The 23,558-nt window shown below is 38.6% G+C and overlaps 2 protein-coding genes and 1 long non-coding RNA gene across 3 annotated transcripts in view; 2 read left to right on the top strand and 1 right to left on the bottom strand.

Moving 5' to 3' along the window:
• LOC135237028 (uncharacterized) overlaps positions 1-8,601 on the top strand; it is a 31,053-nt gene extending 22,452 nt beyond the window's left edge. Inside the window, exons 5-10 of the mRNA XM_064303755.1 lie at positions 5,452-5,646; positions 6,106-6,138; positions 6,472-6,522; positions 7,053-7,112; positions 7,545-7,656; positions 8,134-8,601. Coding sequence (XP_064159825.1) covers positions 5,452-5,646; positions 6,106-6,138; positions 6,472-6,522; positions 7,053-7,112; positions 7,545-7,656; positions 8,134-8,248 — 566 coding nt within the window. The 3' untranslated portion in view covers positions 8,249-8,601. The remainder of the gene's footprint in view (positions 1-5,451; positions 5,647-6,105; positions 6,139-6,471; positions 6,523-7,052; positions 7,113-7,544; positions 7,657-8,133) is intronic.
• Positions 1-23,558, top strand: part of LOC135236986 (sialic acid-binding Ig-like lectin 10) — a 91,333-nt gene that overhangs the window by 37,594 nt on the left and 30,181 nt on the right. The window contains exons 13-15 of the mRNA XM_064303662.1: positions 3,110-3,459; positions 17,797-17,829; positions 18,171-18,221. The gene's annotated coding sequence lies outside the window, so the exon portion shown is untranslated. The remainder of the gene's footprint in view (positions 1-3,109; positions 3,460-17,796; positions 17,830-18,170; positions 18,222-23,558) is intronic.
• LOC135237051 (uncharacterized) lies at positions 10,879-22,029 on the bottom strand. The gene is made up of 2 exons (XR_010324737.1): positions 21,896-22,029; positions 10,879-11,114 (listed from the first exon to the last, which is right to left on the bottom strand). It is a non-coding gene; the product is annotated as an uncharacterized LOC135237051 (long non-coding RNA).

Here is a 23,558-nt window from a genome sequence, read left to right as displayed (position 1 = left end):
ACTAGACTGGCTGGCACGCCTTAAGCTTGTGATGTCCCGGAAGTAAGCCCGTACTGCGCTTGTTGAGGGCAGAACATTGGAGCTCCCAATAAAGTGAATGGGGAATATTAGACTTTTGAAATCAAAATAATACATTCTCGATGGTATTCATATGGTACATTTCATATGGAAAGCAGATTGAAAAATATGCATTATGTAATAAAATACGCACATTTTAATAAATATTTTCCAAAGACTTCTGGACAAAAACAGCCATTGTTCCACAAACTGCAACACATAATGAAATTTATGATCACAAAAATGGACCGATGAGGTTTTCTTTGGTTGTTAAATCATCTTGGATGCATTTTTTTATGAAGAAGCTTTTTGAGTTAACTTTTTTCCAATCCTTTGACTAAATTAAAACTATACTTCTTTGAAACCCTGGTTTTGTGTACTTCTTCACAGCATTTACACTACCCATGCCTGACACCCTGACAACCAACCTCTCGCGCACACACACACATACTGTACGCACATTCATACATACAGACACACACATACAGATGCACACACATACAAATACAAACGTATACACACACAAAAACTCACATTTTACATACACAAAATATTACATCAGAGATTCTGCACTATTTAGGAATGGTTGAGACACTGTATTTGTAACAGTTTTTTGTGCCATTTTGTGCCGTAAAATGTGAAATGTGAAATGTGATAATACTCTGCACCAATAATAATCTGTCACCGGCACACAGACATCTCTCTCTAGCGATTATTGGTTCTCCACACTGGACTTTATCTATGAGAAGCAAACAGGCACCCTTGCGAGGAGCCATACTGTCATGTGCGCTGTTCCTGTCAAATGGCTGAAGCGAAGTGTGAGCTTGGCTAGTATTTGGATGAGGGTCCTCCGGGGAAATCTAGAGGCTCATTTCCATCACATATTCTGTGCGTCCTTGCCTGACCCGGAACCCGATCATGTCCCGCCATGTTTAAGGACATTAGAGTCCCTTAAGTGCTCGTTGAAGGAGACAGCAGCAGGAGCTAAGAAGCTCCCAAAGGATGCTTGAGCAAGGGAACATAGGTGCCTCCTTTGCGGAAGTTTCGGAAATGGGTGACGTATAAATGATTGACCTTTGGATCCACCTCCCCCTGTCTGCCACATCTGTAATTGAGGTGGCTTCAAACTGACACTTGTCTGAACAAGGACGATCCATTTGTCTATTGCATGATTTCTCGATTCCTCCATCCTTACATCCTTGCCTTGCATCTTTTCCTCGAGTCCTCCAATGGGTGGAGCAAAAGAACATGGAAAGGATGTGAGGAAAGGATGCAAAGAGGTAAAAATATGCGATTGGAATGAGCCCTAAGTTGCTGCTGGAAGCTGTGTTGGTGGGCTAGTAGGGGGGTCATCCTCTTTAAACCCCAGTGCAGTGATGGGGACACTGTGCTGTAGGAGACAACGTCTTTTGGATAAGACATTAAACCAAGGTCCGGACTCACTGCGGTCATTAAAGATCCCATGACACTTATACCAAAGAGTAGGGGGTTCCCTGGTGTCCTGGCCACATTCTCAACCTGGCTTCTCCACCTGCCGCCTAATCAACCACAGTTTAGTTGGCAAAAAATAAATAAAAATAGTTCTCCCTCTCTGTTCCCTTATCACTGTAAAAAAAGTGGTTTGAATTTCAGGGAACAAGCTGTTACGGTTGCTACTCAAGCACCCACAAACATAACAAAGCCGACACCAAGGTTTCCCAAAAATGACCAATAACTTTATTTTACCACACATACAAAATAACAAAACAGCTGCAAAACATAAGATAAAATCAAGACACGGCTGTGGTCGAGAGGTGAGGAGAAAAAGCCCCCTCCCTGAGAAGCTGATTACTCACAACATCATGATACCTCGACGGCGAAGATAAACTTTTATTCCCCTCGCAAAGCACCCCCAGAAAGCTCCCGGATGAGCCCCCACTTGTCACAAACCGGGCGGCACGGCCAACAAACAATTTATTAAAAGAAAAAGTGTTGCTGATTACTCTCTGCCACGCCCATCTCCAGGGCCCAGGTGTTGCCAGTGTTGCTGATTACACTCTGCCATGCCCATCTCCAGAGATTACACTTTCCAAGACAGCAAAGACAGCAGCCACACAAACCACGTAACAGGCAGACAGGGTGGATAGGGTCATCACACCCCTCCCCCCATAAGACGGGGGTCCCACAGGATCTCCGTCGCCACAACAAAAAATTAAAAATTAATAACCAGAGAGAAAAAAAAACCCTACACAAACTGAATATTACAACTTACCCCCCCCCCCCCCCCCCATACAAACCTGCCGATCCACAAGCCATCCCCACAGCAACCACTCAACTAGCTAATCCAAAACTGGAGCCCACGATAGTGTATCCACAACCACGCTGTCACTACCTTTAACATGTTGGATGTCTAGATCATTAGACTGCAGGAACAGTGACCACCTAATCAGCCTATGGGTGTGCCATAGGGTGTGCATTTGCATTATTTCCACAGACAAGCCCGATCTGATTTGACTTGTTAATTTTCTCATGTGATTTGTCATGTTCACCTGCCCTCTGCGCTGGACATTTCAGGAAAGAAAGGAGGACAATCGCCTGAATTATAACCATATTCATCAAACATTTGGGGAGATACTCGGCAGAGAAGACAGCCACCTGCATCAAATATGGAGCCATTTTCTCGAACATTTTGGAAGATCATCAAACATTTCAAGGTTTCTTTATTAGTGCCCAAGGATCATTTTTATTCAGCGCTCAAGAGTTTAAAATACAAACAGGAAAGCATCTTTTTGGCTATTTTTGCACAGATTGGCATTACGCACACAAGTGCGGCAGTGGCCAAAAGCCGTTGCTGCTGCTGCTCCTGCTCCATTGCCTCTTTAGTTTACACAGTACCGTCTACCTATTTTTCTTCTCTGAGTTTTCGACAGGAAGTGGAGGGCTAACATGAAAAATATCATAAAAAGAATCCTGTTGGAATCTTACAATGTGTGAAGCTGCACAATTCCCAGTCTGTGCACCTCTAGGAGTAAAAACCATTGACTTGGACAGATTGTTGTCAAATGTGAGTGAGTGTGTCAGACTTTAGTCGTCTTAAAGTCATCTAGTGTATGGGAGGCATAATCTACAAGTTTTTGGACGGCGGGCGAGAAGCTGGAGCACCCAGAGGAAGCCCACATGGACCCGAGGAGAACATGCAGGCTCCACACGGAGAGGCTCCGGCTGGGATTCGGACCTGGGACCTTCATGATGAAGGATTACTGTGCTATTTATTTATTTATTCATTTATTTATTTATTTATCCAGAAATAAATGTATTTTTCTGGCAGGAGATGCAGCTTTCCACAGGTACAATGGACAACAGAGCAACACAATACAGCAATACAACACAAAAGACATCACAAGACAAGGTAAGAAAATAGGTGTAAGTAATTTAACAGGTAATAAAAACACATTATTGGGAGAAACTTACTAGAGGAGAAAGCCACCTGCTTCAAGCCTTTTTCACATAAAACGTTGCAGATATGTGCTTAAAAAACACGGATCTGGGACTACACAAGAATATTCCAACAAAACCAAACCAGCAAAATAGAAAAATATATTTTTTTAAATAAGACATACCGACAACACTAATGCTACGGGGAATCTAATGGAGAGAAGGAAAGATGAATTTTGATCAAATTAAATCAAAATGTCCCACTTAAACAGTAAAGTATAATTATTATGCCAGTCCTCAAATATATATGAAAAGTGTTTTCCAGATGAAACAAAGAAATTCATATTTTTTTGCACTTTTGCCATGTTGGAAGCGAATGGGCTGGATTCACATTTTACGTATCACACAGATTACGTATCACACAGAAGGATAACGCATGCGCTCATGCACAAAGGTTTGTGCGGAAGAAGGTCCAGGCATAAGGACAGGTGAAGGTGAGCGGCGCTAGTTGCACTTATTATAAAACTATTTGTTTAGTTATTTCTTTTTTCACTTTCATATTTGAGTGAACAACAGCATCGTCATCCTCTATTGCAGTGTTTTTTAAACTGTGCATCGGGACCCAAGTGAGTGGTGAGTCCCGTAACGAGTCGGCAGTCAGCTAGGCTGTGTTAGCCTGTGTGTCTGATGGGTCCCTTAAACTACTACATATTTCTAATTCTGATCCCAATATTAGAGAAGTATTTATAATTTGGGTCCCAGTATTAGAGAAGTATTTTTAATTTGGATCCCAATGTTTAAAAGCTTAAGTTGGTATTTCATGTTCTGTATGTGGAAAGAATCAGAGGCCTGACCGGGAGGCTAATATGCTAATTGCTTTGTCTCCTACGGTTAGGCCGCTACTTTTTGTTTATACAGTTATTGATAAGATTCTGTCCATGGCACTTCATTTTTTTATGAAATTCCTTTTTCACTTCCATATTTGAGTGAACAACAGCATCGTCATCCTCTATTGCAGTGTTTTTTAAACACTGGCCGGCAGGAGGGTTTGAGGATGGTGCCAGAAGGAGTCGACAGTCTGCTAGGCGATTGTAGCATATATGTTTGATGGGTCCCTAAAACTACTACGCATTTCTAATTTTGGTTCCTAGATTGTACGTTCATGTAATTATTTATGATCATAGCTAAATGTTTTATTAGCAACTCCAAATAAAAAATCAAACTTTTTTTTGTGTCCAGTTTCAAGTATTTTGATTACACCAGGCTATGTATACATTGTGTGCGATAAGATAGCTTGAGCTTTTACATGTAATATAAAAACAAGCAGAGACATTTACAGAAGTTATACTTAATTGTATGATGAACAAAAGAAAATTAATGCCACAACATATGACTGTGCTGAAAGACAGCTTTGTACTTTCACAAGATTAATTAAGCGCAAATTTTCTCTTGCAGAAGAGGAAGATGCAGATTTTCTGCCTTCTCTTGCTGATTTCTTCTCAGCACATCGGTAAGGTTTGATTTTTTCTTTAAGTAATATTCAGTGGCTGGAGTTATATTGAAACCATATAAGAACATTTTCTCATTTCAGTCAGATAAAATGTTTTCTTCAATTTTTAACCCATTCTCTGATTCAGAGTAAAAGAGGCTTGATGTTTGACTACATGAGACAGGTGGTCCAGCGGTGTGTCTCCCCAAAAGTTAAAAAATGAATCTTATGCCTATGGAATTGATTCTGTTATTTCCATTTACACCATAACATCTGACATAATTGTGTCATACAGTCACCTCCAAAACTGCAGGCACCCATGATAAAAGGGAGCAAAAAGGCTGTATAAAATGGCACAAGTTGTCTGCAACATGTTATGCTCAAAAACACAGGAAAGAACATATTTAATTCAAATAAAATTGTTGAGAAAACATTTTTTGGAACAATAATTTATTAATAAATAATGTGTGTGTGTGTGAACTCTATTTCAGATGCAGAAGCTGTGTACTGTATAAAGGAATTGCCCTGCAATGTCACTGAGTGCTTTAAAATTAGGGACTCAGAAAACGTCTGCAGCTCCATCCAGCAAACAGAACACTGTAGTAACAGTGGAACCCTCATCAAGTTGAAATGTGAGGCACAATTACAATGCTTCTGCAATGAAGAAGGTCCGTTTGAACTGGATGGTAAGATGGCCTACAAGTCTGATGCTTGCTGTTCGTAAGAATGGGCTGAGAAGACATTTCATTTCATTTCTATACTTGTTACTGGAACTCCTGTGTTAAGGACTGCTGGTAATGAAAACATTTCTTATTGGCAAATGTGTCTTTATTGTTTTTTTAATTTTTAATTTTTGGTTGGGATTCAATTAACTTCAATAAAATTCAATTAATTGTCCTTAACGGTTTTTTTTAACAATCAAAAGAAACTTGCCTGAGTTTATGAAGAAAAGGTATAATTTAAAAAAAAATAATTGGCAGTTATTGGTCATTAAGAACAACTGTTCATTAAATCCCAGCCTTTGTTTGTTTTTTCTCTCACAATGACCAAACTTATCTGCATATACAGCCCAGATTCCCCTTAGAAATGGCACATATTCCCAATATTCTCAGTATAATGTCCTGTCTTTTTTCTCTTTCTCCCAGAGCTTCCTGAAATCCCTGTAAAAGATCAAAGTAGTAAGTGAAAGCAATTTACATTCACTAAAATGATACACACGCAATAGCATAATAATAATAATAATACATTTCCTATTCTGCAATTTATGGCAAAATGTTTCAACGCTTCATTTCTGTTTTGTGTATAAAACACAATGCCACAGAGTCATTTTCATAATGTTGCATTTAAAATAAAATCCATTCTACAATTGGCACATTCCAACAGCTACATGAGAAAAAAAGTTCAATTCATGATGTGGCACTGAAAAAGAAGACACCTAGAACCACCAGGTCTATGTTGACCTACAGCTGAAATGCCAAAGAACTTAACTGATCATATTCTAACTGTTGCAGGCATTTCCATGGAAAATGAGGTCTATCCTGAGAAAACCAAGCGCAATGAAGGTAATATGTTTGCATCTATACTTCACAAAGGGTGGACAATATAAAAAAGATGTGTGATTTGGTCTCGAACCTTTGTGCTGTATCAAAACTGCGGTGGGTATGCCAGTACGGAGGACTGGTACAAGAACCAAACAGTGCTTGTTAATTTTTCATAAACAGTGCTTAAATAAACAACAATCTTGACATTTTTCTCCTGTTATAACTGTAAACAGATGAATGTAATAGATGTGCTTTTTTATCGCAGACTACGGAGGGTAGGGGGCAGTGGGAATTGTGCAGAAATCTGGTGCCAGAGTGATGCACTGGTTGCCTGCTTTAGACTATCAGGTGATGAACATTTAGTCAAGGGGAAGAGTCATGTGCAACAGAGCAAAGCAGTTGCTCTTATGCAGAGCAGCATACAGTAACCAAAAGTGCAGATATTTTTGCTGGGAAAGGTCAACAGTATGTATGCCCAAAATGTCTCTGCCACTGTACTCAACTGAAGTGAGACACTATCAATGGACTGCAGCAGATTCAATGTTTCACAGATGACCTATCCACACCTGAAGTGCCAGAGAGGAACAACACCAACAGGACCGAGTCATCTGGTAATCCTTTGGATTTTTTGTGATTTTTTTGCATCAAGCCACCTGTTTGGTTTCTACCAGACAATAAATGCAAAAAAGTTCCCTTGTTTTATTTCTGTATTCAATTTTGGGATAAGTATTAATGACACATTATCTTTGTCTGTTAAAGATGAAATTTAAGTATAGCACAATCGCATGACCAGGCTTACAATGTAAAAAAAAAAAAACAATAAAATAAGCAACTGCAGCTCCCAATGCGGGAAAGATAGAGACCATCAGAGCTACTACCTTCCCTGGTCTCAGTGAGGAGGTAGATTTTCCCCTTTTTTGTAAATGGTAGTTTTTTTGTTAAACAGCGCTATTAATTAGTCCCCTGTGATTGAGTGCATAAATGTGTTTTTTTTTTTGTTTGTCCAGAGTGTGTGGTATCTGACTGAAATGCCCTTGGTTCAGGTTCCAGCATGACCCCACTGAAGATTGCTGCTGCTGTTGCTGTTCCTGCTGTTGTTGGTATTGGTGTTGGTGCCATTGCATACTGCGTCTGGAAGGCCCATCGAATGCAGGGGTAAGCAATTCCATTTCTGCAGGTCTGGTATCTATACACATTTTCATTATCACCAGTTACACTGGCCAAATATATTGACTTGTTTGGGTGGTGTTGAGGGGTTGGGGGGGCTGGGGGGGTGGGAGCGGATGTGTGGATGCGAATGGTGTTTACATCATCTAACCCCATGGTTCTCAATCTTTACCCTGTATATACTTGTTTATGTTTCAACCTCAAATGCAATTACAGAATTGTATCCTGTTCATTTATAATTTTTAATTAGGGGCATTTCAGGTTTAGATGGATTACTGTATTTATCCTCCTAAACCACATCATATCTCAAATAGCTATACATGCCGTGTCCCATGTTCACATTGTGCTTATTGTGCTGTATTGCAAGCAGTTACATGAAAAGAAGTAGCGGTTTTCTTCACTGATCAAATTAAAAACTGTGTTGAATCAATAGGCCCCTAATTAGGTCCTTAAATCGTTGTTCAGGCACAAAGACGCAGAGCAGGAAGAGAGAGACCCACAGAGACAGCCCCTGGCACAGGACCAAAACATAATGGAGCTGGAAGACAGGAACGGAGATGGGGAGGAGGAAGTGGTGTAGGATGAGGATGGGGAGGGGGAGGGGGCAATTTGGCACAGCTGTATATAAATAGTAGAAGATGGTGTTTGTTTTATTTTTTTGTTTAATAAATCATGACAGCATTGGACTCCGTGGATGATTTCTGTAATGTACATCAAAACACCTACTCCCACACCTGTAGTGTATGGAAGAAAATAACGTTACAAAAGAACACATCAAATGTAACGGATTTATCAGTATATATATATCAGTCGATTTATCAATGAATATATTTGACTTCTTCAACGGTGAACTAAATATTTCATTTAATTTATTTGCCTTTAGTTTTATAATGTTGAGTTGACATCTCAAAAATTTTACTTCCCAAAATTCCATTTCATGTTTCATGTTCCATGAATAAAAATTAAAAAAAAAACTATTTAATTTTTTTTTTTTTTTTAAGTTGAATTTGTGGGCAGGCAGTACAGCCCTAATAGTATTTCAGGCAAAGTGTTGCACAGTTTAAGCCTGCAGTGAGATCTTTTGGGAAACTCAACAGGCTTTGTGGATCAATAGGATCTGCATTACCTGCTTTTCAGTCTTGGGTCTGGTGGTAGAGCCAGTTTTCAGTCTTTGCGTAAGTTTACCTGCACTGCCAGGGAGGTGCGGTTTTCAGCCTTGCTCAGGAACACTTTGACACGCCCAGGGCGGGGACTGAACCGGCAACCCTCCGACTGCCTGACAACCGCTCTTACCTCCTGAGCTAATATAATATAATATAATCAATATGCACACTTCATACTTACATACATATTTGCATACATACATACAGGCTTCCGTGTATGAGGTGTTAAGACAATCGGGTGGTCTAAGGACTCATGACTGAGCATAGCGTAGCAGCCACAGAAAGTTGGACTCTGCCTTGATGTTTATGACTATGGCCTTCACTCCACACATCACAGAGATTTTGTCCATGTCGTCCTGAACACACCTACACACACACACACACACATATGCACATGCTGTGACACCACAGGAAGTTGGATTCTTGATGGAAGGTATATTCCCCTCCAGTGGCTGCAGCCAACACCAAAACTACCTGGCTGATGACTGCTATGTCCCCCATCTGGTGGCCATGGTTGGAACTACTACATATGCAGTAATGGAGATGGTAGAAGAAATAACAAAGGCAGTTGAAAATTATGAGTGTTCTATTGGTATTTATATTGACCTACAGAAGGCTTTTGATACTATAGATCACAGCCAATTATTGAGAAAATTGGAGAAGTATGGAATAAGAGGTATAGCTTACTCTTGGCTGGAAAGCTACTTGTAAAATAGACAGCAATGTGTGCAAATTAATGAGACTGTGTCAGGATTTAGGGAGGTCACCTGTGGGGTACCCCAGGGATCGGTGATTGGTCCAAAACTTTTCTTACTTTATATTAATGATGTTTGCAATGTTACTGAAATGTTAAAATTTGTCATTTTTGCAGACTATACAAATCTATTTTGCTATGGGAAAAATTTAAAGGAACTTTTGCATGCTATTGAAAGGGAGCTGGAAATTATCAAAACTTGGTTTGATGTTAATAATTTGTCTCTCAATATTAAGAAAACTAAATTCATGGTTTTTGGTAATCAAAAAGAAATTGATATATTGAATTAAAAATCTGTGATGTTGAAATTGAAAGAGTTTTTGAGACAAAATTCTTAGGGGTTGTGATTGATCATAAATTAACATGGAAACAACATATTGACTATATTAAAGAAAAGATTTCAAAGTCAATAGCAATCCTGTATAAATTTAGGGAAATATTAAATTATAAGGCCTTGTATATAATTTATTGCTCACTTATACTTCCTTATATATCTTACTGTGTGGAATTGTGGGGGTCGACCTTTAAAACGACTTTAAATTCAATAGTCATACTACAAAAACAAGCCATACGTATTATTAAGGCTGGTTACTATGATCACACTAATCCAATGTTTATAAACATAAAACCCATAAAACCTGTCAATCCACAAGCCATCCCCACAGCAACCACTCAACTAACTAATACAAAACTGGAGCCCACGATAGTGCATCCGCAATCACACTGTCACAGCCTTTAATATGTCGGACGTCTAGATCATGAGACTGCAGGAACAGTGACCACCTAATCAGCCTCTGGTTAGGGCACCATAGGGTGTGCATTTGCATTATTTCCACAAGGAGCTCGATTTGACTTTTATTTCTTTATTTGATTATGTAGTTAGTCATGTTCACCTGCCCTCTGCTTGAAACCCAGTCATTTGCGCTGGACATTTCAGGAAAGAAAGGAGGACAATCGCCTGAATTATAACCATATTCATCAAACATTTTGGGAGGTGGGATTTTGGATTTTGTGTATGGTCTTGCAGTGAGTGTTTGCTTTCTCTTTGGGATTTTGTATTTTTGCTGGCTTCTTGAGGAAGTTTTGGTTGCCTGGTTGGTTAGTCTGTGGAATAAAGAACTACTTTCTGTAGGTAGTGTAACAACTGAAACATATTTACCTCAGCAATTAACTGCCTGGACTGGTTGGAGTGGTTTCACATGCTGAGTCAACCAAGAGAATGTAAAAAAGTTTCATAGAATTGAATAATCAGCTTTGTGTTGGGTGTGTTGTGTTTTTCTGGTTAAACTGTCATTTGGATTTTGATGCTTGGTGGAGCAGTCAGATACTTTGATTCATGATGACTGGCTGTTGTAGATTAACTTGATTTTACTTTCCTTCATTCAGAATGCCCACTATATTCAGTGAAGGTATTGGGACACAGGAGATTGATCTGGAAAAGAGGATCTGAAAGCAGCCCCAGTTCTTATCAGGAGAGACTGCAGCACCCAGGATCAGGAAGAATGGAGAGAACCTGAGGAGAGAGTCAGCTGCTTCAGATCTGAAGACATTTTCATTAAATATTAAATATTTTGGGAGATACCAGAGGAGAGACCCGTCTGCGTTAAATCCAAGGTTGTTTCAATCAAAGGTTCGAGGTTTCTTTATTCGTATCCAGGGAAAAATTTCTTTTTCAGACAGGAGATGCAGCATTCCACCGGTACAATGGACATCAGAGCAACACAAAACAGCAATACAACACAAAATTCAGCACAAGAAAATCGGTGAAAGTCATTTAAAAAGTCATGAAAACACATCATTGGGAGAAACCTACCAGAGGAGAAAGCCACCCGCTTCAAATATGGAGCCATTTTCTCTAAAATTTTGGAAGATCATCAAACAAGGTTTCTTTACTACTGCACAAGGATAAGAAAAAAATTATTCAGCACTCAAGAGTTTAAAATACAAACAGGAAAGTGTCTTTTCTGCTGTTTTAGCACAGATTGGCATTGCACACACAGGTGCGGCAGTGGCTGAAAGCCGGTGCTGCTGTTGCTGCTCCATTGACTATATAGTTTACACAGTACCGTCTTCCTATTTTTCTTCTCTATCTGAGTTTCCGACAGAAAGAGGAGGGCTAACATGAAAAATATCATAAAAAGAATCCTGTTGTAATCTTACAATGTGTGAAGCTGCATAATTCCCAGTCTGTGCACCTCTGGGAGTAAAAACCATTCACTTGGACAGATTGTTGTCAAATGTGAGTGAGTGTGTAAGACTTTAGTCGTCCTAAAGTCATCTAGTGCATGGGAGGCATAATCTACAAGTCTTTGGACTTATACACACATCCAGAAAATAGCATAAAATAATTTAAGGCAAAATGTTTCAACACTTCATTTCTGTTTTTGCCCACCATCTTCAGTGAAGGGACTTCGTACAGAATGGACACAATCTTCAGTGAAAAGACTGGGACACAGAAGATTGTTCTGAAAAGGAGGATCTTATAGCAGCCTCAGATCCTATCAGGGGAAATGGCAGCAGCCAGGATTAGGAAGAATGGAGAGAAAGAAAAGAGCGAAGAGAGAGTCAGCTACTTCATATCTGGTATCATTTTCATCAAACATCTTTGGAGATACCTTCCAAATGGAGAGTTCCATCTGCTTTAAGCCTGGGGTCATTTTCTTCAAAGTACACAAGGAATCATTTTTATTTCAAATACAAGATTCAGTCTTCCAGAGGTAAAACGGACATCAGAACATCACAAAACAGCAATACAAAAGACATCACAATTAAAAGTCAGAAAATAGATAAAAGTCATAAAAACGTCATAAAAACATTTTGGGGAATACTTGCTAGATGAGGAGATCCACCTGCTTAAAATCTGGAGCCATTTTTATGACACATGTTGAATGTTATGTCCATTTCAACAAGTTTCAAACAACAGAAAATGAAAATGAATAAACTTGTCATAAAAAATGGACACATAGACAACTCCGAAGCTACTGGAACAGTAGAGAAGCAAAGAAGAATTGTGATCGAATTAAATCTACAGGAATCTCCCGATCAAACAGTAAAAGTGCGATATTCAGTTGTCGTACCTTCCATATTTGAAATGGGTTTCTTACGTTATGACGTACAGTGCGTGCGCCGTAGTATATAAAGGATTGCACGAGAGTACAACATCCTTTCTCTTTTAAATACGACAGACAACAGGTGAGTCCCGCTAGTTTTAATAATAAATAATAATAATTAAATCAAAATAATAATTATATTATTCTAAATATGTTGAGAAATGCAGCAGCAGTGAGTAAAGCAACATAGAAAAAGAGAGTAGGGCAGAGCATTGCAGAGCAAGAGTTGGTTTGTGCGTAATTATAGGCATAATATATTGGTATAGACGTGTACTGGAAGCTAAAGAAAATATAAAATGTCCTGAGGAGTTTTAGCGACAACAGGAACAAAAGAAATGCTGTGTAATGCTCAGCTTTGCCATGCTAAGAACCATCGGCACATGTTTGAGCTTTTCTCGCCACCAACTGAATTAAGGGACTTGAACACAACAAAAAACTTCATAGAAGGGGCACATTGTTGATAAAATTATGTTCTCAAATAAGAGTTTTTACTCCTTTACATCTTAAAATAAATTATACAATTTAAAATTTTTGTTGTGTTCAAGTCCCTTAATTCAGATGGTGGAGAGAAAAGCTCAAACACGTGGCGATGGTTCTTAGCATGGCAAAGCATAGCATTACACAGCATTTCTTTTGCTCTTGTTGTCGCTAAAACTCCTCAGTAACGAGTGAAATCTATTGACTGTTGTGCTTTTCTCATGTTCAGTACTAGTAGTTATACTTATTGGTGAGTCATGATTTTAAATGTAATGTTTTAATGGGGAGTTGCAGAACGTACATACGTAGTAATTGTTTGTATGTGGCTAGATAGAGAACAGGGCGAGGTAACATGAATGTAGAAACGTGGCGTTTGCTGATAAGAAGGTTTTGTACGGTAGCCAAGTGAAGAAATATAGTTAGTAGAAATGGCACAGCGGTGAACTGGTGTAACTTTTTAATAAAAGGAATACATTTGCCGTCATGAAATGCATATGGGTGGCCGTGAGTGAGTTTTGGTAAAGAAAATATAAAAGCGTAAGAAAACATTAGTGTAAAAGAGGAAATGATCTGCCTGAGGGCGAGGCGGGATTCAATCCTTCAATCGGAGGTTTACCAGTCTGTGACTTTGTTAGTGCAGCACCACGACATAGCTATGCAATGGGTGAAATATCATTAGCAAACCTGTCCGTGGTTTTAAAGAACACAGGCCAGTAAGCACAGAAGAGCTCCCGTTGAATCCATATGGCTTTGCAATATTGTAGCCGGTTAGTAACTGAACGTGCAGACGGTACGTCATAATGCAGCGTATATGTTCGGGGAACGGCTGGTAGATATGGTGCAAAAGCAATAATTGAGAAGTAGTAGACAATTATTAGTGAGGGTAAAAGCAGGTTAAAGAAACGCATTCTTAGCTGGGCTTGACCCTAGGACCCTCTGATCCCAAGACTGGGACCTTACCCACTAGGCCACAGGCGGACTAGCTGTTTATACTGAGAATGTTGTACTAGAGTAAAAAGGTATGGGTATTTTGCGTGTGTATGCGAGTTTTTCATTGGGTCGTGTAGGTGAAGATTTGGCGGGTGTCGGTAAAATGTCCAATGGGGAGACATGTTATTAGTGGGATAGGCGGCAGGAAAAATAAGAATGAGAAGAAGATGAAGAAGAAGAAGAAGAAGAAGAAGAAAGAGAAGAAGAAGAAGAAGAAGAAGAAGGAGAAAATGCAAAATCCCCTTAGTTTGGGGCTTTTTTGTGTGGACATGTGAAGTTGTTTATGAAATCTGTCTGTTGAAATGGGGTCAGAATGTACAGAATGTAATGTTTTTAATGGCTGAGTGTCTGTGGCTGTTGTGGTTATTTCTGTGGGGAACCCTGAAAAGTGCCAAACTCTCGGTGCTGTATAGGTATGGGGCATGCCCCCGCCAAGGCGTAACTTGGCGGGATGGCATACCTGCCATCCCGATTTCTCTTTATGGCATGCTGTGCTTCATTTCGCTCACGATTTATAGTATACCTTTCTCAGACTGCCAGACAGCACAGCTACATAAGGCCAGTGTCAGGCTCTGTCTGTGGGATATAGTCGCTACGTATACATGGAGGTAGTTTGCAAAGTGTACCACACTTTGCTGTGCTGCTTAGAAATCAAAAGGAGTTGTATCTAAGAAAATATATGTAAAGGAGGGTTGAAGAGGCTGGGCTGGATCAAGGAATGGTAGCTGTCCCAATGGGGTTTTCGAGCAGGACACAGGAGTCAGGAATCTTTGGTTTTCTGTTTATTGAACTTCCAGGTAGATAGGTAAATTAGGAAGAAGAATCATGCAATATACAATTATCACAATTCAATAACAACTATAACAATAACTATAAAATAAGAAGTATCATAATGATCTAAATAATAATCATTAATTGCTCAAAATAATCATTAAAAAAGGAAATTAGGATTTAAAATTTAAAATTTTAAAGAGTAAAAACTCTTATTTGAGAACATAATTTTATCAACAAAATAATGTGCCCCTTCTATGAAGTTTTTTGTTGTGTTCAAGTCCCTTAATTCAGATGGTGGCGAGAAAAGCTCAAACACGTGCTGATGGTTCTTAGCATGGCAAAGCTGAGCATTACACAGCATTTCTTTTGCTGCTGTTGTCGCTAAAACTCCTCAGGACATTTTATATTTTCTTTAGCTTCCAGTACGTATGTCTATACCAATGTATTATACCTATAATTACACACACAAACTGAAATCACAGTTAAAATAACAGGTACATGTAGGTTTTTATGATTACAATGCTCTGCGCTTCTCTACATTGCTAATTTGGTTTTCCTGTTTATGGGTCACAAAGTTTAGCAAAATAAGGAAGCCATACATTTGGCTTCTACAAGACAATAAATGCAACAAAAATCTCTTATTTAATTTGTTAAATTCCTTATTTTGCTCACGTGAAGGTGAGCGGCGCTAGTTGCACTTATTATAAAGCTAGTTATTATTTCTTTTTTCACTTTCATATTTGAGTGAACAACAGCATCGTCATCCTCTATTGCAGTGTTTTTTTTAACTATGCGTAGGAACCCAAAATCGGTGGCTGGAGTGTTTGAGGTCAGTCTCCTAATGAGTCGGCAGTCAGCTAGGCTATGTTAGCCTGTGTGTCTGATGGGTCCCTTAAACTACTACATATTTCTCATTCTGGTCCCAATATTAGAGAAGTATTTATAATTTGGGCCCCAGTATTAGAGAAGTATTTTTAATTTGGATCCCGATATTTAAAAGCTTAAGTTGGTATTTCATGTTCCGTGTGTGGAAAGAATCGGAGGCCTGACCGGGAAGCTAATGCTAATTGCTTTGTCTCCTACGGTTAGGCCGCAACTTTTTGTTTATACAGTTATTGATAAGATTCTGTCCATGGCACTTCATTTTTTAATGTAATTCCTTTTTCACTTCCATATTTGAGTAAACAACAGCATCGTCATCCTCTGTTCAAGTGTTTTTTAAGCATCGGAACTCAAATTTGCTGGCATTTGAGGATGGTGCCGGAAGGAGCCGACAGTCTGATGGGCTATTGTAGCATATGTGTTTGATGGGTCCCTAAAACTACTACGTATTTCTAATTTTCGTTCCTAGATTGTACGTTCATGTAATTCTTTATGATCATAGCTAAATATTTTATTAGCAACTCCAAATAATGAACCCAAACTTTTTTGTGTCCAGTTTCAAGTACTTTGATTACACCAGGCTATGTATACATTGTGTGCGATAAGATAGCTTGAGCTTTTACATGTAATATAAAAACAAGCTGTTTGCATTTACAGAACTTATACTTAGTTGTATGATGAACAAAATAAAAAATTAATGCCACAACATATGACTGTGCTGAAAGACAGCTTTGTACTTTCACAAGATTAATTATGCGCAAATTTTCTCTTGCAGAAGAAGAAGATGCTGATTTTTTGCCTTCTCTTGCTGATTTTTTTCTCAACACATGGGTAAGGTTTGATTTTTTCTTTAAGTGCAATTCAGAGTGACTAGAATTATACTGAAACCATATATTTGATATTTGTCCACTTCAGTCAAATTAAATATTTACTTCAATACTGAGTCCATTCTCTGATTCAGAGTAAAAGAGGCTTGATGTTTGACTACATGAGGCAGGTAGTCCAGCGGTGTGTCTCCCCAAAAGTTAAAAAAATGAATCTTATGCCTATGGAATTGATTCTGTTATTTACATTTACACCATTACATCTGACATAATTGTGTCATACAGTCACCTCCAAAACTGCAGGCACCCATGATAAAAGGGAGCAAAAAGGCTGTATAAAATGGCACGAGTTGTCTGCAACGTGTTATGCTCAAAAACACAGGAAAGAACATCTTTCATTCAAATAAAATAGTTGAGAAAACATTTTTTGGAATGATAATGTATTAATAAATAATGTGTGTGTGTGTGTGTGAACTCTATTTCAGGTGCAGAAGCTGTGTACTGTATAAAGGAATTGCAGTGCAATGTCACTAAGTGCTTTAAAACGAGGGACTCAGAAAACAGCATCTGCAGCTCCATCCAGCAAACAGAACCCTGTGGTATCAGTGGAACCCGCATCAAGCTGGAATGTGAGGCACAATTACAATGCTTCTGCAATGAAGAAGGTCCGTTTGAACTGGATGGTAAGATACCCTACAAGCCTGATGCTGGCTGTTCCTAAGAATGGGCTGAGAAGACATTTCATTTAATTTCATTTCATTTCTATACTTGTTACTGAAACTTCTGTGTTAAGGACTTCTGGTAATGAAAACATTTCTTATTGGCAAATGTGTCTTTATTGTTCTTTTTTTATTTTTTATTTTTGGTTGGGATTCAATTAACTTCAATAAAATTCAATTAATTGTCCTTAACGGTTTTTTTAACAATTAAAAGAAACTTGCCCTTTCTGAGTTTATGAAGAAAAGGTATAAATTATTTTTAATTGGCAGTTATTGGTCATTAAGAACAACTGTTCATTAAATCCCAGCCTTTGTTTGTTTTTTCTCTCACAATGACCAAAATTATCTGCATATACAGCCCAGATTCCCCTTAGAAATGGCACATATTCCCAATATTCTCAGTATAATGTCCTGTCTTTTTTCTCTTTCTCCCAGAGTTTCCTGAAATCCCTGTAAAAGATCAAAGTAGTAAGTGAAAGCAATTTACATTCACTAAAATGATACACACATCCACGCAATAGCATAAGAATAATACATGCAACACATTTCCTATTCTGCAAGTTTATGGCAAAATGTTTCAACACTTCATTTCTGCTTTGTGTATAAAACAAAATGCCACTTTCATTTTCGTAATGTTGCATTTAAAATAAAATCAATTCTACAATTAGCACATTCCAACAGCAACATAAGAAAAAAAGTTCAATTCATGATGTGGCACTGAAAAAGAAGACACCTAGAACCACCAGGTCTATGTTGACCTACAGCTGAAATGCCAAAGAACTTAACTGATCATATTCCAACTGTTGCAGGCATTTCCATGGAAAATGAGGTCCAGCCTGAGGAAACCAAGCCCTATGAAGGTAATACATTCACATCTATAATTTACAAAGGGTGAACAATATTCAAAAAATGTGTGATTTGTTCTCACAACCTTTGTGCTGTATCAAAACTGCGGTGGGTATGCCAGTACGGAGGACTGGTACAAGAACCAGACAGTGCTTGTTCATTTTTCATAAACAGTGCTTAAATAAACAACAATCTTGACATTTTTCTCCCTACCCCCCGTAGTCTGCGATTTGTAACTCTGTAAACAGATTAATTTAATAGATGTGCTTTTTTATCGCAGACTAGGGGGGGTAGGGGGCAGTGGGAATTGTGCAGAAATCTGGGTCCAGAGTGATGCACTGGTTGCCTGCTTTAGACTATCAGGTGATGAACATTTAGTCAAGGGGAAGAGTCATGTGCAACAGAGCAAAGCAAAACTGTACTCAACTGAAGTGAGACACTATCAATGGACTGCAGCAGATTCAATGTTTCACAGGTGACCTATCCACACCTGAAGTGCCAGAGAGGAACAACACCAACAGGGCCGAGTCATCTGGTAAACCTTTGGATTTTTTGTGATTTTTTTGCATCAAGCCACCTGTTTGGTTTCTACCAGACAATAAATGCAAAAAAAATCCCTTGTTTTATTTCTGTTCAATTTTGGGATAAGTATTAATGACACATTATCTTTGTCTGTTAAAGATGAAATTTAAGTATAGCACAATCGCATGACCAGGCTTACAGTGTAAAAAAAAAAACAATAAAATAAGCAACTGCAGCTCCCAATGCGGGAAAGATAGAGACCATCAGAGCTACTACCTTCCCTTGTCTCAGTGAGGAGGTAGATGTTCCCCTTTTTTGTAAATGGTAGTTTTTTTTGTTAAACAGCGCTATTAATTTGTCCCCTGTGATTGAGTGCATAAATGTGTTTTTTTTTTTTTGTCCAAAGTGTGTGGTATCTGACTGAAATGCCCTTGGTTCAGGTTCCAGCATGACCCCACTGCAGATTGCTGCTGCTGTTGCTGTTCCTGCTGCTGTTGTTGTAGGTGCCGGTGCCATTGCACGCTACGTCTGGAAGGCCTGTCGAAAGCAGGGGTAAGCAATTCCATTTCTGCAGGGCTGGTATCTATACAGGTTTTCATTATCACCAGTTACACTGGCCAAATATATTGACTTGTTTGGGGGGGGTGGGGGGATTGGTGGGGGTGGGAGCGGATGTGTGGATGCGAATGGTGTTTACATCATCTAACCTCATGGTTCTCAATCTTTACCCTGTATATACTTGTTTATGTTTCAACCTCAAATGCAATTACAGAATTGTATCCTGTTCATTTATAATTCTTAATTAGGGGCTTTTCAGGTTTAGATGGATTACTGTATTTATCCTCTTAAACCACATCATATCTCAAATAGCTATGCATGCCGTGTCCCATGTTCACATTGTGCTTATTGTGCTGTATTGCAAGCAGTTACATGAAAAGAAGTAGCGGTTTTCTTCACTGATCAAATTAAAAACTGTGTTGAATCAATAGGCTCTTAATTAGGTCCTTAATTCGTTGTTCAGGCACAGGGACGCAGAGCAGGAAGAGAGAAACCCACAGCGACAGCCCCTGGCACAGGACCAAAATATAATGGAGCTGGAAGACATGAATGGAGATGGGGAGGGGGAAGGGGAGGTGATTGGTCAGGGCGAGGGGGAGGGGAGGGGGCAATTTGGCACAGCTGTATATAAATAGTAGAAGGTGGTGTTTGTTTTATATTTTTGTTTAATAAATCATGTAAAATTGACAGCCTTGGACTCCGTGGATGATTTCTGTAATGTACATCAAAACACCTACTCCCACACCTGTAGTGTATGGAAGAAAATAACGTTACAAAAGAACACATCAAATGTAACAGATTTATCAGTATATATATATATATATATATATATATATATATATATATATATATATATATATATATATATATATCAGTCAATTTATCAATCAATATATTTGACTTTTTCAACAGTGAACTAAATATTTCATTTCATTTATTTGCCTTTAGTTTTATAATTTTGAAATCTCAAAAATTTAACTTCCCAAAATTCCAATTTTAAAAAACTAGACATTCATGTTCCATTTCATGTTTCATGTTCCATGAATAAAAAATAAAAAATATATAAGGACTCATGACTGAGCATAGCGTACCAGCCACAGAAAGTTGGACTCTGCCTTGATGTTTATGACTATGGCCTTCACTCCACACATCACAGAGATTTTGTCCATGTCGTCCTGAACCATGCAGCCTGAGTTTCCGCATGCGTCCCCCTGTGCAATGTTGTAATTCAGGTCCGTGCGGTTTCTGTAGTCAGGATCCTCCTTCTGTTTCTGTCATTTCCAAAGGCGTATATAATGCTCTGAAGGCCACTTTCATTTCTCCACCAGTTCAGACAGATGCTCTCTGGTGCCACCATGTGTTCAAAAAAAGAAGTGATGGAGATAGCCTGTCTCTTGCTGGTAAGGACCGGTGACTTTTGGCTTGGGAATAACAATAGGAAGCTCTGTGTCAAAAAAAAAGGTCAAAAAGTGTGTTCTCATAAATACTAATCTTGCAAGTGGCTAGTCAATGATGCTTATTATTTTTACTCACACACAAAATAATTACCAATGTTAGGAGCAGCATAAGCTATTTCAAATTATCACTGATCAACTGTGTTCTAATTTATATTTCTGTTTCTGAGTTTCTGCTCACATGAAACTTCATCCTACCAAATGACAAGGTTTAAAAATGTCCATAATCGCCAAGTTGTATGCATTGCTACATTTTCCAAAATGCAAATTTACTATTTCAATTTAATTAATTATAATTGTATTATGCTTATTCAAAATTCATATTAAAACAAATCAAGAAAAAATATGTCTTTATCCCAGACAACTTCATTATCTCTCGAAAATATTTCTAGACCCCACACTCCTGCCAGACTCCTCTCTTCAGCGGCATCTGGGGACCTGGCACACCCCACCCTCACCACCCCCCACCCCCCACCCCAACAACCCCCACCCCCGAAGGGACACTGCCCATATTATGATGTAGACTGACAATTGGCTTCTTCAGATTGCAACATGGTTCCCCTGACTGACTATATTACCTTTCTTTTTCTCTTTCTTTCTTTAGATTTCCCTTTGAATCGTGGTATAGCTAGTGTGGTGCCAGGAAGGTAATTGAGGAGCTGTCCACTAGAGGGCAGCACTATGGCGCATTAGCTAACGACTGGGCCTAATTAAAAGGCCTGATTGTATGCTCTGGGGAGGTGGGATTTTTCGATTTTGTGTATGGTCTTGCAGTGGGTGTTTGCTTTCTCTTTGGGATTTTGTATTTTTGCTGGCTTGTTGAGGAAGTTTTGGTTTCCTGGTTGGTTAGTCTGTGGAATAAAGAATTACTCTCTGTAGGTAGTGAAACAACTGAAATGTATTTTCCTCAGCAATGTATTGTCAGTTGGAATGGTTCACACGCTAAGTCAGTTTCTTGAATCGAATAATCAGTTCCTTATTGGGTATATCATGTGTTTATCTGGTGAAACTCTCATTAGCCTTTTGATGCTTGGTGGAGCAGTCAGACACTTGGTTCATGATGACTGGCTGTTGTAGGAGAGAGGCACCTGCTTCAGATCTGGGGCCATTTTAATTTAATATTTTGGGATGTATTTACAAGAAAAAAGATCCACCTGCTTCAGATATGGAGCCATTTTCATTTAATATTTTGGGATGTATTTACAAGAAAAGAGATCCACCTGCTTCAGATCTGGGGCCATTTTCATCAAACCTTTTGGGAGAATCTTACAGGAGGAGAGACCTGCCTGCTTCAAATCCAGGGTTGTTTTCATCAAAGATTCGGGAGATGCAGCTTTCCACAGGTACAATGGACAACAGAGCAACACAATACAGCAATACAAAAGACATCACAAGACAAGGTATGAAAATAGGTGTAAGTAATTTAAAAGGTAATAAAAACACATTATTGGGAGAAACTTACTAGAGGAGTAAGCCACCTGCTTCAAGCCTTTTTCATATAAAACATTGCAGATATGTGCTTAAAAAACATGGATCTGGGACTACACAAGAATATTCCGATAAGACCAAACCAACAAAATATAAATAAAATAAAGACATTTATTAAAAAATAAGACATGCAGACAACACTTATGCTACAGGAAATCTAATGGAGAGAAGGAAAGATGAATTTTGATCGAATTAAATCAAAATTTCCCACTTAAACAGTAAAAGTATAATTATTATGCCACTCTTCGCATATATATGAAAGTGTTTTCCAGATGAAACAGAGAAATTCATATTTTTTGCACTTTTGCCATGTTGGAACTGAATGGGCTGGATTCATAGATTATGTAATCACGTGGAAGAATAACGCATGCGCTCACAGAGGTTTGTGCGGAAGAAGGTCCGGGCATAAGGACACGTGAAGGTGAGCGGCGCTAGTTGCACTTATTATAAAGCTATCTGTGTGGTTATTATTTCTTTTTTCACTTCCATATTTGAGTGAACAACAGCATCGTCATCCTCTATTGCAGTGTTTTTTTAAACTGTGCATCAGGACCCAGAATGGGTGGCTGGAGTGTTTGAGGTCAGTCTCCTAATGAGTCGGCAGTCAGCTAGGCTATGTTAGCCTGTGTGTCTGATGGGTCCCTTAAACTACTACATATTTCTAATTCTGGTCCCAATATTAGAGAAGTATTTATAATTTGGGTCCCAGTATTAGAGAAGTATTTTTAATTTGGATCCCGATATTTAAAAGCTTAAGTTGGTATTTCATGTTCCGTGTGTGGAAAGAATCGGAGGCCTGACCGGGAAGCTAATATGCTAATTGCTTTGTCTCCTACGGTTAGGCCGCAACTTTTTGTTTATACAGTTATTGATAAGATTCTGTCCATGGCACTTCATTTTTTAATGTAATTCCTTTTTCACTTCCATATTTGAGTGAACAACAGAATCGTCATCCTCTGTTGCAGTGTTTTTTATGCATCGGAACTGAAATTAGCTGGCATTTGAGGGTGGTGCCGGAAGGAGCCGACAGTCTGATAGGTTATTGTAGCAGATGTGTTTGATGGGTCCCTAAAATTACTACGTATTTCTAATTTTGGTTCCTAGATTGTACGTTCATGTAATTCTTTATGATCATAGCTAAATATTTTATTAGCAACTCCAAATAATGAACCCAAACTTTTTTTGTGTCCAGTTTCAAGTACTTTGATTACACCAGGCTATGTATACATTGTGTGCGATAAGATAGCTTTTACATGTAATATAAAAACAAGCAGAGACATTTACAGAACTTATACTTAATTGTATGATGAACAAAATAAAAAATTAATG

Source organism: Anguilla rostrata, chromosome 1 (genome assembly GCF_018555375.3).
Source record: "Anguilla rostrata isolate EN2019 chromosome 1, ASM1855537v3, whole genome shotgun sequence".
Classification (NCBI taxonomy): Eukaryota; Metazoa; Chordata; class Actinopteri; order Anguilliformes; family Anguillidae; genus Anguilla; species Anguilla rostrata.
Note: the sequence above shows the minus strand (reverse complement) of the source record. Positions and strands in the feature narration are given on the sequence as shown.